Here is a 14,607-nt window from a genome sequence, read left to right as displayed (position 1 = left end):
ATAAGGAATATGTTATCTTTAATTGATTTCATGTAGAAAATTTAATAGAAAAGAGTTTAATGACTTTTCACTCTAAAGTTGCAATCCTGTATTATTAAACTAAAAAATAAAAGCATATAATTGATTGACTTGGGATGTTTAAGAAATGCATCAGATTTTTAAAATACATACTAAAACACTGAAATGTAATTTATTTCTGCTTTCCTGAATGTTTGGTGCTTTCTACAAAGTCAAGATTAATTTTTAATTCAAAAATTCTGAAAATAATTTTCTGTCTTTTTTCTGTCTTTCAAAGGTATGCAACCACTCATGTATTCGGTTCAGGAAGCATTAAATGCCAGACCATGGTGGATTCGTATGGGGACTGACATTTGTTACTATAAGTAAGGATTTTAAGAATATTAATAGAACGTCAGCTTACAGAAGGCAGTATTAAGTACATCCTGTTTCAGTGTAAAAGGAAACAGTAGAGTTATTATTGCATACTTTGAATTGTGGTGCTATGCTTTAGTAATTCTAAAAAATCCTTTTGAACTTGAGATCCACTTACAGAGTGTATATAGTCGAAATAAAATGTGTTGTATAGGCAGATAAACTTAGGTCCAGGCCATGTCTCCACCGCTTAGAGAGTTATGTGTCCTCAGCTTTTCCAGCTTTAAAACTCTGGAAACTTTATTGAATAAAACTGAAATTAGGAATTACGAGTAGTAATTTGCAGTGGCTTTTTGTTGTTCCTATGATATCAAGTATAACTCTTAGTTTTTCCCTTTTTATATTAACACACAATATTTACTTCATTGTAATTTCCAAAATGTTAACTGGAGATGTGTTCCAAATACAGTACATCAGCTTACACTGTTCATCTTTGACTGTAAATATGTGATCTACTTATAGCAAGTTAGAAATAAGTGCTAGAGGCTGAGTATGGTGGCTCACGCCTGTAATCTCAGCACTTTGGGAGGCAGAGGTGGGCAGATCACCTGAGGTCAGGAGTTCAAGACCAGCCTGGCCAACATGGTGAAACCCCGTCTTTACCAAAAATACAAAAATTAACCGGGCATTGTAGTGTGTGCTTGTAATCCCAGCTACTCGGGAGGCTGAGGGAAGAGAATCGCTTGAACCTGGGAGGTGGAGGTTGCAGTGAGCCGAGATCGCACCACTGCACTCCAGCCTGGGTGACAGAGCGAGACTCCATCTCAAAAAAAAAAAAAAAAATAAAATAAAATAAAATAAATAAAATATAAAATAAAAATAAAATAAAATACAAAGAATTAAGTGCTAGAAATCATTTCCTACTTCTGTGGAACAGTTTGGTTATTCTTCAGCTCCACCTCTAAGTACTCGAGGATTCTCATGTATCTTGCTTCTCATTTTTACTCTGTGTCTGCAAATGTTTCCAGGTAATGTTCATTGCTGGTTCCACTTGGCACCCCTGTTTCTGCTCTTACTAAGTTCAATCCTGACATTTCTGTATGGGGAATTTTGACTTTTTAGATTGTGCTTAACTGGCACTAATGCCCCTCTTTTTTAGTTTTATCAATTAGAAGAAGGCTTCTAAAATTAAACTGTTTTGACATGGCTTTGGGAAAAACTTGGTCTTAAGTACTCTTATTTTCTGCGAAAGAAAATCTTCCTTGGGATTCATCTCAGTAAGATTTCTTCCTTACTCTTATTACCAAAATGAATAGCGAATAAATGAGAAACAGAAGTAAAGGTAATATGTAATTCATCTGCACCATAATACATCTTGTACTTCTTTTAATGGTAGACTAACATAAAAATAGTCTTTGATCACTTGTCTGTTTCTCATAAAGTTGAGTGAAGCTACCTGAGCAGTGCTTGGCTAGATTTTAGCAGAATTATTTAGACTATTAAAGAATGAAACAATGTTTTTCAAAATGCATTCTTTATTTCACGCTTCTTTATGTTGTCACATTAGAAATTGTTAATCAAGGAATGCTTTTTCACATTGCAAAATGAATGATCGTAGCAGGACAAGTTGTTCTATTCTATGTAAGGGGTGATGGCAAGGATTTTTATATTTTTAGTTTAGGTTCTGTCTTTTCTTTTGGCTACTACTTCCTGATCTGTAAGTGGAGTTCAATTCAACAAACATTTATTAACCACTTTCTGTGTAAGACTCTATTCTAGTTGTTTTCCTGAAGCCTGAGATAGGTTTATTTATTTTAATTTTAATTTTTTTTTTTTGAAACACAGTCTTGCCCTATCGCCCAGGCTGGAAAGCAGTGGTGCGATCCGGCTCACTGCAGCCTCAAGAGCATATCATCATTCCCAGGCTCAAGTGATCCTCCCACCTCAGCTTCCCCAGTAGCTGGGACTACAGTTGTGAACCGGCTAATTTTGTCTTTTTTGTAGAGACTGGGTTTTCACCATGTTGCGTTCCATCTGCTTCAGCCTCCCAAAGTGCTGGGATTACAGGCATGAACAAAAGTGCCCAGCCTGAAATTTAGATGATAAGGATTAAAATCTGTTTTTGCATTGTGCCGTAACTTTTCATGTCAGCTAAGTCCATTTAGATGATAAGGATTAAAATCTGTTTTTGCATTGTGCCATAACTTTTCATGTCAGCTAAGTCCTGTGATGCTTGTTTGTCTTATCTATAAAATGGAATAAAACTGCTTTTCACCATTACATGAGATAATATATGTTTCACTGGTTTATAAGCTAGAAACTGCCATATAGCTATAATGTGGTAGTATAAATACCTCTCCAATTAAATGTTAAACTTTTGAGGGAAAAGAGTTGGCAAGGACTAGTTTTTGAACTTGTTTTGCATTTTTGTTAATCCTTAGCACTCTGTCATTGGGTATCTATTCAAGATACTGTGCATAAGTTAATGAAGACTATATCAATTTGAAAATACTTTGAACATTTATGTGCATGAAAAAATAACCTATAGGCCCTGGTTTTTCTTCATTTCATGACTTAAATGATACAAGATGATTCAGAATTTTAGAAATTAAGTTGTTAGAGCATCTTTAAATCAGCATATGTCAGCAGTATTTAGAGTCTGGAAAGTAATGTATAGTTTTAAAAACTTTATTATGGAAATCTTCAAACATTTACAAAAACAGAGAATAAGATAATGAGGCCCCTTTTATTCATCACCCATTTTCAACAATTATCAACACATGGTGAAGCTTGATCAACTTCAGGTTTGATTTTTGGCAATAACTTCTGACCTCAGGTGATCTGCCCACCTCAGCCTCCCAAAGTGCTGGGATTACAGGCGTGAGCCACTGCACCCGACCTCTAGCACTTACTTCTAACTTGCTATACGTAGATCACATATTTACAGTCAAAGATGAACGGTGTGAGCTGATGTTCTGTATTTGGAACACATCTCCAGTTGACATTTTGGAAATTAAAACTTTTACTCATACTTCCACAATGAATTTTTAAGGCCATTTTCAGATACTGTATTTTATCCATATATACTTACATAAGTATTTCTAAAAGACAAAGGCTGTTTAAGACAATCTAACCACAATGCCATTATCACAACACAGAAAGATTAGGAAAATTTCTTACTGTGATGAAATATCCAACGTTGAAACTTCCCCAATTGCCTCTAAGTGGTGTTTTATAGTTTTATTTAATCATAATCCAGCTAAGGATCACACATTACATTTGATTTTTGTTGACATGTCCCTTAAGTCTGTTAATTTATAGGCTTCCCTTTTCTTTTTTTTTACATTTCTCATTTTGCTAAAGAAGCTGGATTGTCATGTAGGGTTTTTCACATTTGGATTTTACTGGATTGCATCCCTGTGGTGTTAACAAGTACTTCTGTTTCACCAGTTTCCTATAAACTGTTAGTTAGATCTAGAAGCTTAATCAACTTCAGGTTTGACTTTTGGCAAGAATACTTAATAGGTGGTGCAATGAATTCCCATTGCATCATGTCAGGAAACATCATCATCTCTGATTGTTTCTCTTTTTGTAATCTTAAGATTGATTAGTGAACCCAGGTCTTGTAGCCTGATCCATCCACGTAAAGGTGTCCATCAGCCTTTCCTCTCTTGATTGTAGCAGCCACTGATGATCATTTTCTAGATTCAATAATGTGTATGGATGTCAAAGAATGGGGTTCTAAAAATTTTTTTTGACGTGAAGAGTATTAGCTCATTTAATTAGTAAATTCAGAAGTGAAAAGTTATGTAGTGTCATCGGCTGATAACAGTTAACTGCTTTATGAGTACTAAGTTTTTTTTTAGTAGGGTATTTAAGTTACACTTTTTACAGACTCGGGTTTTTCTTTTTTCCCTGAAGTTCTATTTAATAAAAGTAACAAGGAAAATCAGTTTTTGTGTGGATGAAATGAACATGTTTTATGCTTTTTTATTGTAGAAATCATTTCTCAAGAAGTTCAGTTGCTGCAGGTGGGCAAAAGGGAAAATCCTACTATACAATTACATTTACTGTCAGTTTTCCACATAAAGATGATGTTTGCTACTTTGCTTATCACTATCCATATACGTATTCAACTTTACAGGTAAGAACTCTAAATTAAATTGTATTATATTGGATATGTGTAAGATAATGGAAGAAAATTGAGTTTAGTTAAATATTCTAACATAAGGAAAATGAAGTTTAGTTAAATATCATAACATAAGAAAAGGGTTTAGTGTTGAAGATTTTGGAAAATACTACAATATTTCTTGAGGAGTCAAATGGGAATGTGATTTTTTTTTTAATAGAAATATTAAGGAACTTTGACATGATTTTTACTTCCCATCTTTTGTTGAAATCCACAGTTCTCTGAGCTAAGATTCCATAATTGACAAATTTTAACCAGGTGAGATTTCTGCATGTTTAACCAGAATCTCATAGAAAATAGAGTATTAGGAAAATGTGGATGCAATTTGAGTTTTTTAAAAGGAAAAATTGAGATCTTTTTCTGAAGGAAATGGTTTTATTATGGAGACCTAGATCCAAATTTTTAAGAATCTGGGGTATAAGAGTTGTTTTGTGTGAGACCTTTTGAGATTTTGAATATTGGCAAAACGAAACTAAAAAAACTAAACAAACAAGTCTAGTAATTAAATATCAACTGTGGTTGATATTTATTCTCAGAACAGAATATCTATTCTAATGGTCAAGGATCATGAAGATGTGATCAATTTACCAATAAAGAAATTGGAACACTATAATTAGAAACAAGCTCCCAAATTATTAGAGAGGAGAAAATGAAAGAAAAACGTAGTCTATAGAGCAGAAGAGAGATCAAACCTAAGAAGACTAAATGAGGCTGACAGCCTTAAATGAGACTTACTGTACTTTAATAAAGGTTACAACCTACCATAAAGGTACAATGTTCATGTATCTTTCTGTGCTCAGTAGTTCTACTTTTGAGTAATTTATCCTAGGAAAACAAATAAGAATGCACATAAAAATATATTTTCACTGTTTTTATTTGCCTGGTTTTATGTTATTGTTCTTTACTGATTATGCCTTTTAATATGTTTTGAATTCTCCTGCTTTCTTTCAGTCCCCCTACCATGATGTTTTCCAGGCATGACCATTGTTTCTCACCTGGGCTTCTGCCAGCCTCTTTGTAACTGGTGTCCTAGGATTCAGTTTTGCCCGCTTTGCTCTTCATTAGTTACCCCACCCGCTCCGACAAACCCCAGACTGTAGCCAAAGGGTTCTTTTATAGCTAATCTTATCACAAAATACCCTGCTTAAAACTCTTTAGTGATTTCCCTTGCCCTTTGTATACGAAGTCTAAAATTCTTACCATGATTCACCCTGTCCTTTTTCTAATAATCCCCCCCTTTTTTTTTTTGCCATATCCACATACTATTTGAAGTATTTTTTATCTTTAAATAGACTTTAAAATAGATTACTCTTTGAAATGTATCCTTGTCCTCAATTAATATCCATGAAATCATTTAAATTATATCCTCATCCTCAGTTAATATCTGTGACATCCATGAAAGATTTAATGTGCTAGACTTGTTTCTAATTCACATAAAATATATACCTATTAAACTTCTAAAATATCACTTAGTTGTCTCGATTACCAGTGGTATGTATACTATGCTTTGGGAAAGACCAGTCTACCAGGCCCTTCATTCTGTGTCAGATTCTTTGTTTCTTACCTTTGTAGCTATAATGAATCTTACTGAATTCTTTGAAAAGCCCTGTTCTGTCTTGTGGTCTTCCTAATATTTTTCCTTCTGCCTGCAGTATTCTGCCCTCTTCACTCATCCTTTGGAGTTTAGTTTAAATGTAGTTTTCTCTAGAAGACCTTCCCTGACTGCCCAGACCTGGCTAAGGTCCCCTCCCCTTATTACAGGCTCCCACAGCACTCTCTATTTTCCCTAGGGTAGGGTTCATTTATTCATTGTCATATCCCCAATGCCCTGTAGTTTCTGGAAAATAGTGACCACTCAGTCAATAGTGATTATGTGAAAGAACATAGGCAAAAGTTTGAAAACCAACTGAATATCTAAAAATAGGGAATTGAACAATTTATTTTTGGTATAACCACATCATAAGACCATTAAAACTTGTATTTTCAAAAAATACACATTTAACGTGTTTAATGATGTGGTATCGTATTCATAATTATGAATATATATGTGTTTGTGTGTATGTATAAATTTTTAAGTGATAAAATCAGATTATAAAAGTCTTTGTGTAATCATGGTTTTGCTTACATACCTTGTGTTAGTGGTAATCTAGGCGGTGCAATTGTGGATGTTTTAAATTTTTAAAACATTAAAAAAATTTTTTCTTTGTGTTTTTTTCACTGTCAGACATTTTACAATAAACCCATATTAATCTTGAAATCAGGAAAATAAATTGTTAAAATTTGTGCTACATAATTTTTATTTTTCAAATTTTAGATTGTTGCTGTTACAGGTCTGTTATCACTCACAATTTCAAAATTCAGAAGGCTTTGAAAACCAAAAGGTTTTTTGGAACTCATTTGGAGGCAAAGCCTGACCTGAATTTATTTAGAATATTGATTCCACTTAGGGTGATTCTTCATATGTTTTGCTGCACAAATAATGTGTGTATTACAGATTGCTACCCCTGACCCTGTTGGTGGGGCTGCATAATTAATGATTTAAACAATGTATTGCCTTTTTCAAGTTTCCCAAACACTGATGTTTAGATTACATCTGGCCCTGAGGGTTTTGAATAACGGGTTAAGAATCTGGTTCACTTCTAGTTATGTGGAGATCTGGATGCGTTATTTCTGTATATCATGGGGACTTTTTAAGTGATTGTATACTTTGTTTTAAAATTTTTATCAAGATGCATCTTCAAAAATTGGAATCAGCACACAATCCTCAGCAAATCTATTTTCGGAAAGATGTGTTATGTGAAACCCTGTCCGGAAACAGCTGCCCCTTGGTGACTATAACAGCAATGCCAGAGTCTAATTATTATGAACATATCTGTCATTTCAGTAAGTTTGTCTTCCCAGCTCACAAGAGCAGTCATTCTCACCCACTTTGATTTGCTTCATCTGTATTTTATAATGGAAATGATAATAGGAACAGATACCAGAAGACTTGAGCTCTAGTCTTGGCCTTGCTATTGTTTAGTTAGCCATGGGCCCACCTCTGGGCTTCAGTTTCCTTATCCTGAAAATAAGGGGCTACATGAGATGTTCTCTGAGGTCTCTTTTGCTACTGCTGTTGTTAGTTCTATCCTTAGAAATTATATTCAAAGTAGAATACAACAAATTATTTTAAGAGGTCATGTAATAATATTATCAATTTAGAAATGAACTGATTTTACTTGTAAATAAACCAACCAGAAACCTATCAATTGTTTTGATAGCTGGCACTGAATAGCTACTCATTTTTCCCTGCCATTTATATTTTTTTAAATTGCCTCGAATGTACAGCTGTAGTAATAAAAATAAAACTGTTTCAGTTTGATAAGAAGGCAAAGTATTTTCAGGAAACAGAGCTCATTGTGTATGAAAATATGAGTGATGAGCTGAATGATTATTTTGTAGATTTGTGTATCTAAATGTATATAGTGAAATTTTGGAGGCTAAATCTCTGAGCAGATAAACTTTTTTCTCTATCAGAGCAACTGTAAGACAGGGCTGAAATTATATTTTCTTTCTTTTCCCCATGATTTTATGAAAAAATAGTTTTATATTTTAAACTTCCCCCAAGTACTTGTTCTTTATAAAATTAACATTATACTAAATAACTAATTTTACATGTTAAATTAGTCATTGGGAAGTAAATAAGTGGATCAAATACTACTTACTGTTTTATGTCCTGTTATGAGCTCCTTCGGGATATGGTTTTATCGGTTTTTATATTTGTTTATTTTATAGGGCCTAGTGCAGTGCTTGTAGGATGCACCATTGGGTTCTATTAATTTATATCAGAATTCACAATTGAGTTAGAGACATTTTCTAAAGCCCCGGAATAAAATATACAAACTTTTAGTAGCTGTTCATTTTAATTTGAGATTTTATGTGTACTTTAGGAAATCGCCCTTACGTTTTCTTGTCTGCTCGGGTACATCCTGGAGAAACTAATGCAAGTTGGGTTATGAAAGGAACGTTGGAATATCTCATGAGCAATAACCCCACTGCTCAGAGCTTACGAGAATCTTATATTTTTAAAATTGTCCCTATGTTAAATCCAGATGGTGTCATCAATGGAAAGTAAGTTAAGCAATAGTTATAGAATATATTCTAGACCATTTCGGTTGTCCTGTATAAACTTGTTGAAATAACAGTGTCCAGGTTAACAAATTTAGTGATTTTTCTAGAATAAAGAAAATTTTGGTGGGAAATTAAGATAAACTTTTAAATGAAAATATATTTTGGATACTAGTAGCGGTATGAAATTATGAGAAATTCTGTATCCATGGGAATATGCTTTCATAAAATGCTTGAATTGTTTTAGAAAAATCACAATGTCAGGTTGTAAGAAAGATTAACTCATACCTCTCATATTCCTTTATTTTTTTTGTTAGTGGCATGAACCTAGATTATTCTAAGATTAAGATCCTTCTGGGATCTCTTGGAATGTTAGCCCCATCTGCTAACCTCTTCCTGATATGAGGCGTAGTTTTTGACAGGAGTTCTTTAGCGGGGGAATAGTGGAAGATAATTACTTTGTAAGAGGTGGCTGCCTATAGTTAGTACAGTACATTTATTCTGGTGATTTGACAAGGTCTCTGTAGTGCCACTCTGAAAGATGGGATTTAGTCTGGTTGTCATGAATATCTCCAAAGATGAGGATAACATGTCTTACTTGAATAAAAGTAGCATGACTATTTCTCATATTTTAGGAAATTACTGAATTTTTTAAATATAGAATTTCTTCTTAATATGTTATGGTTATGGAACTAAAATGATGTCTCTTTTTAATTGAGAAATATATTGACCAGTTAGAATTCTATTTATATTTGTCATCCCTTTATGATTATTTGCTTATTTGCATGATAGCTCTACTACTTAAAACCCATAAATAAACAAAAAGGTATTTGATTTTTTACAACAATGTATACTTTTCATATACTTGTCTTTCTCAGAAGAAGCACCTAGATAGCACTTTAATTGATAAAGTCAAGATATAGCATGCTAACATAAATTATTATGTAGTCAGAATGGAAAATGTGATTATTAATACATTTTCATAAAATATGGAAGAAAACCCTGGAATTAAGAATTAATTTTTTCTATATTTTCAAAATTTTGATTATGAATCTGAAAACTTACCACGGTTAAATGCATGTGACATAAAAGCTTGCACATAGCAAACACTCAATAAATGTTTACATAATGAATATAGTATGCATTTGGTTGAGCTTACCATCTATACCTATTTGAAATGCTTAGTGGAATAGAATCATAAAGTTAAACCAGAAATGTATATAAGGGTTTAAGAAGTGTATATAAGGGTTTATTGGTACCAGTGTTTTTCTGTCTTTGTGTGTATGTACATGTAGTCATCGCTGTTCTTTAAGTGGAGAGGATTTGAATAGGCAGTGGCAAAGTCCAAATCCGGATTTACATCCTACAATTTACCATGCTAAGGGGCTGTTGCAATACTTGGCTGCAGTGAAGCGTTTACCCTTGGTAAGTAGCAATACTTGTTTTTACTTGGTATAGTTAAAGATAAAATGTCATTTTTTATTATCAAGCACTTGTGTGATAATCATGAGGTCAAATTAATCCATTATGTTAGTAGTCTTAATTTTATAAGGTTGAATGTTTCTAATTCTCATAAGCCTTCTTTTTTTTCCTTTTTGGTTATGAATATTGGTAACTCTTGGTTGTAAGTTTTAGATATTTAACTTCACTGTTTGAACAACGCTAAGGTAACAATATGTATCTTCTAGATTCTCAAACTAGAAACTTATTTCTGAGTTTTCTAGTCAGCTCTGAAGCTGTTAAGTCTCTACTACACACATGGGAAATGTAGTCCAGGCATGACTGGACTGGACTATATACATATGCTCCTCCTGTTCTTACCAGCTTTTGATTAGAATGTTCCTGTTAGTGTGTATATTATTTAATCTTTCTTTAGGAAAGATAGAAAAACTTTGCAGAGGAGTAAAATTGACATGCCCTTTATTTTTAATTTTTTTTAAAAATGATGCACTTAAAAATTAAATTAAAACCATACCCTTCTTAATGGTGTTTTCGTATAGGAGCATTTTCTTGTTTTTTGTTGTTGCTTGTTTTTATTTATTTTTTATTTTTATTTATTTTCTTTTGAGACGGAGTTTTGCTCTTGTTGCCCAGGCTGGAGTGCAGTGGCATGATTTCGGCTCACTACAACCTCTGCCTCCCAGGTTCAAGAAATTCTCTTGCCTTAGCCTCCCAAGTAGCTGGAATTACAGGTGCCCACAGCCACGCCCAGCTAATTTTTGTATTTTTAGTAGAGACGGGGTTTTACCATGTTGGTCAGACTGATGTCGAACTCCTGACCTCCAGTGATCCGCCCGCCTTGGCCTCCCAAAGTGCTGGGATTACAGGCATGAGCCATTGCTCCAGGCCAAATTAAGTAAATGTTTTCACAGCCATTTGGGGCAGCAATCACCACAACTGTAGATTGGAACTATAATGGAATGTATTGTTTTTTAAACCGTGAATAGTAAACACAAAGGTGATATAGGACCTTTAAAGGATTTGGCAATTCTAGAATTAATTATAGATCCTTTCCCAAACTAGGTGTTATTACTTTCATTGGTTCTAATTGTTAAATGGTGGTTCTTTTACAATAAAAAAGACCAAGGGACACAGACCTACATGTTTATTGGCTTGATATTAACTACCTTTACTTGGCAACATATGAACTTGGAGCCTTTTAATTTTTAAAATACGTATTTTCAAGGTTTATTGTGATTATCATGGCCATTCCCGAAAGAAGAACGTATTTATGTATGGTTGCAGCATCAAAGAGACAGTGTGGCATACCAATGATAATGCAACTTCATGTGATGTTGTGGAAGATACGGGATACAGGGTAATTATTACAAATGAGTCATGAGTTTTTGAATTTCAAGCACGCGTAAAAGTACAGAAAACAACATATATGAACTACTCAAATTCAATAAATACTGACATTTTGCCATTTTTGTTTCAGATTTTTCATTTTTAAAAGTTTTTTTGTGTTTATATTTTTTGTCTGTTTGGAATTAATGTTTGTGTGAGATGTGGGGATCCATTTCTGTTTTCTCTGTGAATACCAGTTGGCTTGCACCATGAACTAGCTCGTACCTCCTTCCTCTGTACCTCCTTCCTCTGTTGGTTTGATGACGCCATCTGTTACATACCTTATTTCGTAAATATGGATGTATTGCGAGGCTATTATTATGGCCATTCTTGTTTCATTCTTTGCATACAATGTTGCTTTCATTACTATAGGCTTGTAATTAATATTGATATCATGTAGGGCAAATTTTCCTTTCTTATTCTTTTAAAAATTGCTTTGACTTTTTTTCTCTGTACTTGTGAATTTTAGGATCCATTTGGGATAAACTTTGTTCGAATCTGCATTAGAGCTGCCTTGAATTTAAAGTTGGAGAGAATTATTATAATAATATGTAATATTGCTATCTGTGACCATTGCCTATGTGTCTATTTAGTCAAGTCTTATATTCGATAAAGTATGCAATTTTTTCACGTAGGTGTGAAATGTTTGTTAGATTTATTCCCAAATACTTTATGAATTTTGTTGCAGGTGGGACTGGATTTTTTCCCCACATATCTTCCTCCCCTCAATTGATCATTGATGGTACATAGGAAAGCTATTGATTTTTTTGTGTGTTTTCGGAAAAAATGTCTGCAAATTTTTCAGATCCTTCTACAAAGGATTACATGTAAGCATGGCATCACATTTCACAGTAGCAACACTGGAAGCAAAACTTGGTGGAGGAAAGCCTTCATAATTTTCAACTAGATTTCCAACCTGTAATTTTCATACCCCGTTCTAACCATCAGCAAGTGTGAAAATAAAAAAGGATGTTCTCAGACACTAAAGTCTCAAAAATTTACCTCACAAATAGCCTTTCTCTGGAAGCTGCTGGACAACATTCTTGCCAAAATAAAGGAATATATGAAAGAGGAAGGCATACAGAAATTAAGTTCAAGAGAGAGACAAAGCCCAGGATAAAGGTGGAGGGAGAGCCCAAGAATGTATGTAAAATGCCCAACATGTCAACAGTCAACAAATATTTCTGCCACACGACCTTCAGAAAATAGAGTTTTATTAGGTTAGACCGCATTAAATAAAGGAAACCAAGTACATTAGCAGACCTCAGTGATAGAGAAAAGGGGAATATTTAGTTGAGACCCAGATAAAAAAAAAAGTAAGAAAATGAGACTAGTGAGAGGCCCAGAGAATGGGAGAAAGCTAGATGAAGAGCACGTGCACAGAGCCTTCCCTAGGCTGCGCTCTGGAACAGCACCATCATTGCCACCATTGCCTCACCCAGTCGTTTTTGCTTGGATCATACTTCACTTCTCAGGGAATTCTCACTTAGTCCCCAAAACGAAATCAGATCAGACATCTATAGGATTCTGTCTCCTTCATAACACTTAAGAATTATAATGGTAAGGTTTTCTGTTATTTGATTAATAGGTTTCTCAGTAAGCGCCACATGCCTAGCAAATATGTCTGATTTGCTCATTTTGTCAACATTGCCACTATATAGCACAATACCTTATTCATAATACGTACTCAATAAGTATTTGTTGTTAGGTGAGTTGTTGGATGAATGGCAGACAGACATGTGGGAAGGTAAATGCAAAAGAGTTTTTCCATTGTAAGAGATAAAATTGGCCAGGCGCAGTGGCTTACGTCTGTAATCCCAGCATTTTGGGAGGCTGAGGCGGGCGGATCATGAGGTCAGGAGATCAAGACCACGGTGAAACCCTGTCTCTACTAAAAATACAAAAAATTAGCTGGTGCCGTGGCGGGCGCCTGTAGCCCTAGCTACTCGGGAGGCTAAGGCAGGAGAATGGCATTAACCCAGGAGGTGGAGCTTGCAGTGAGCCGAGATCTCACCACTATACTCCAGCCTGGGGGGGAGTGAGACTCTGTCTCAAAAAAAAGAGAAAAAGATAAAATTAACTCTCTTTGGTCTCAGTTTTTTTCATTAAAATTATCTCGTCCCAAATTTCTTTGATTAATTTTTTGAATTTTGTTGTGAAAGGAAACATAAGATGATGCTGTAATTAGAGTAAATAGTGCACTTTTCTCCCAAATTTCATTTCTCAAGATGTTAACAGGTGTTTCATACACACCTCCTCTCACCAGTAGTTGTGTAATTAGTTACATCAGGTAATTGCACTAGACACAGCCAACTTTGTTTCTTTTCTTTAGGAAACGTAAGAAGCTTACATTGTGGGGCAGGTGTGTATGTGGGTGTGTGTGCACATGTGTGAAAGTGGAGTATTTCCCATAATTTTATCATCATATTAGTTCCTATTGCTGTTATAGCAAACTACCACAAACACAGCAAAACAAATTGACTTACAGTTCTGCAGGTCAGAAGTCGAATGCAAGGCTCACTGGGTTAAAATCAAAGTGTCATCAACTACATTAATTTTTGAGGCCCTGTGGTAGAAGTGTTTCCTTGTTCTCCTCCACACCCCTAACAAGTCTGTGTTCCTTGCGTCATGGTCCCTTTCAACCAGGAATCAAATCTGACCTCTGCTTCCATTGCTACATCTCCTTCTCTCCTGCTGCTGCCTTCCCCTTTCCCTTATGAGAGCCCTTGTGATGGCAAGGACCACTAAGATAATCCAGGATAATCTTACTATCTCAGATTCTTAACTGAATCACATATGGACAGCCCCTTTTGCCATGTAAAGTAACATTCCTAGATTCTGGTGATTAAGACATTTTTGATGGCAACTACCATACCATGGAACCTTTTTTTTTTTTTTTTTTTGCAGATGGGTTGGGAAAGGATGGACTAATACACATAAATGCTATGTGCTATGTTTCTGATGATAGATCATAGTACTGCTTTGTCCTTTTAGTGCAAGTGTTTATGTTTTTTGGGAAAATACAAAAAACTATGACATATAAATGGAGTGTCTTTTTTTTCTTGAGATGGAGTCTCACTCTGTCACCCAGG

General features: G+C 34.6%; 1 protein-coding gene across 4 annotated transcripts in view; it reads left to right on the top strand.

Moving 5' to 3' along the window:
* Nucleotides 1-14,607, top strand: part of AGTPBP1 (ATP/GTP binding carboxypeptidase 1) — a 197,877-nt gene that overhangs the window by 143,139 nt on the left and 40,131 nt on the right. For all 4 annotated transcript variants that reach the window (XM_077966284.1, XM_077966285.1, XM_077966286.1 and 1 more), the window contains exons 18-23: nt 296-383; nt 4,372-4,516; nt 7,291-7,444; nt 8,491-8,671; nt 9,964-10,093; nt 11,355-11,486. In XM_077966284.1, the coding sequence (XP_077822410.1) occupies nt 296-383; nt 4,372-4,516; nt 7,291-7,444; nt 8,491-8,671; nt 9,964-10,093; nt 11,355-11,486 (830 nt within the window). The remainder of the gene's footprint in view (nt 1-295; nt 384-4,371; nt 4,517-7,290; nt 7,445-8,490; nt 8,672-9,963; nt 10,094-11,354; nt 11,487-14,607) is intronic.

The sequence above is a fragment of the Macaca mulatta genome, chromosome 15 (genome assembly GCF_049350105.2).
Source record: "Macaca mulatta isolate MMU2019108-1 chromosome 15, T2T-MMU8v2.0, whole genome shotgun sequence".
Lineage (NCBI taxonomy): Eukaryota > Metazoa > Chordata > Mammalia > Primates > Cercopithecidae > Macaca > Macaca mulatta.
The sequence above is the reverse complement of the archived record's forward strand: the minus strand, read 5'-3'. Positions and strand labels throughout refer to the sequence as shown.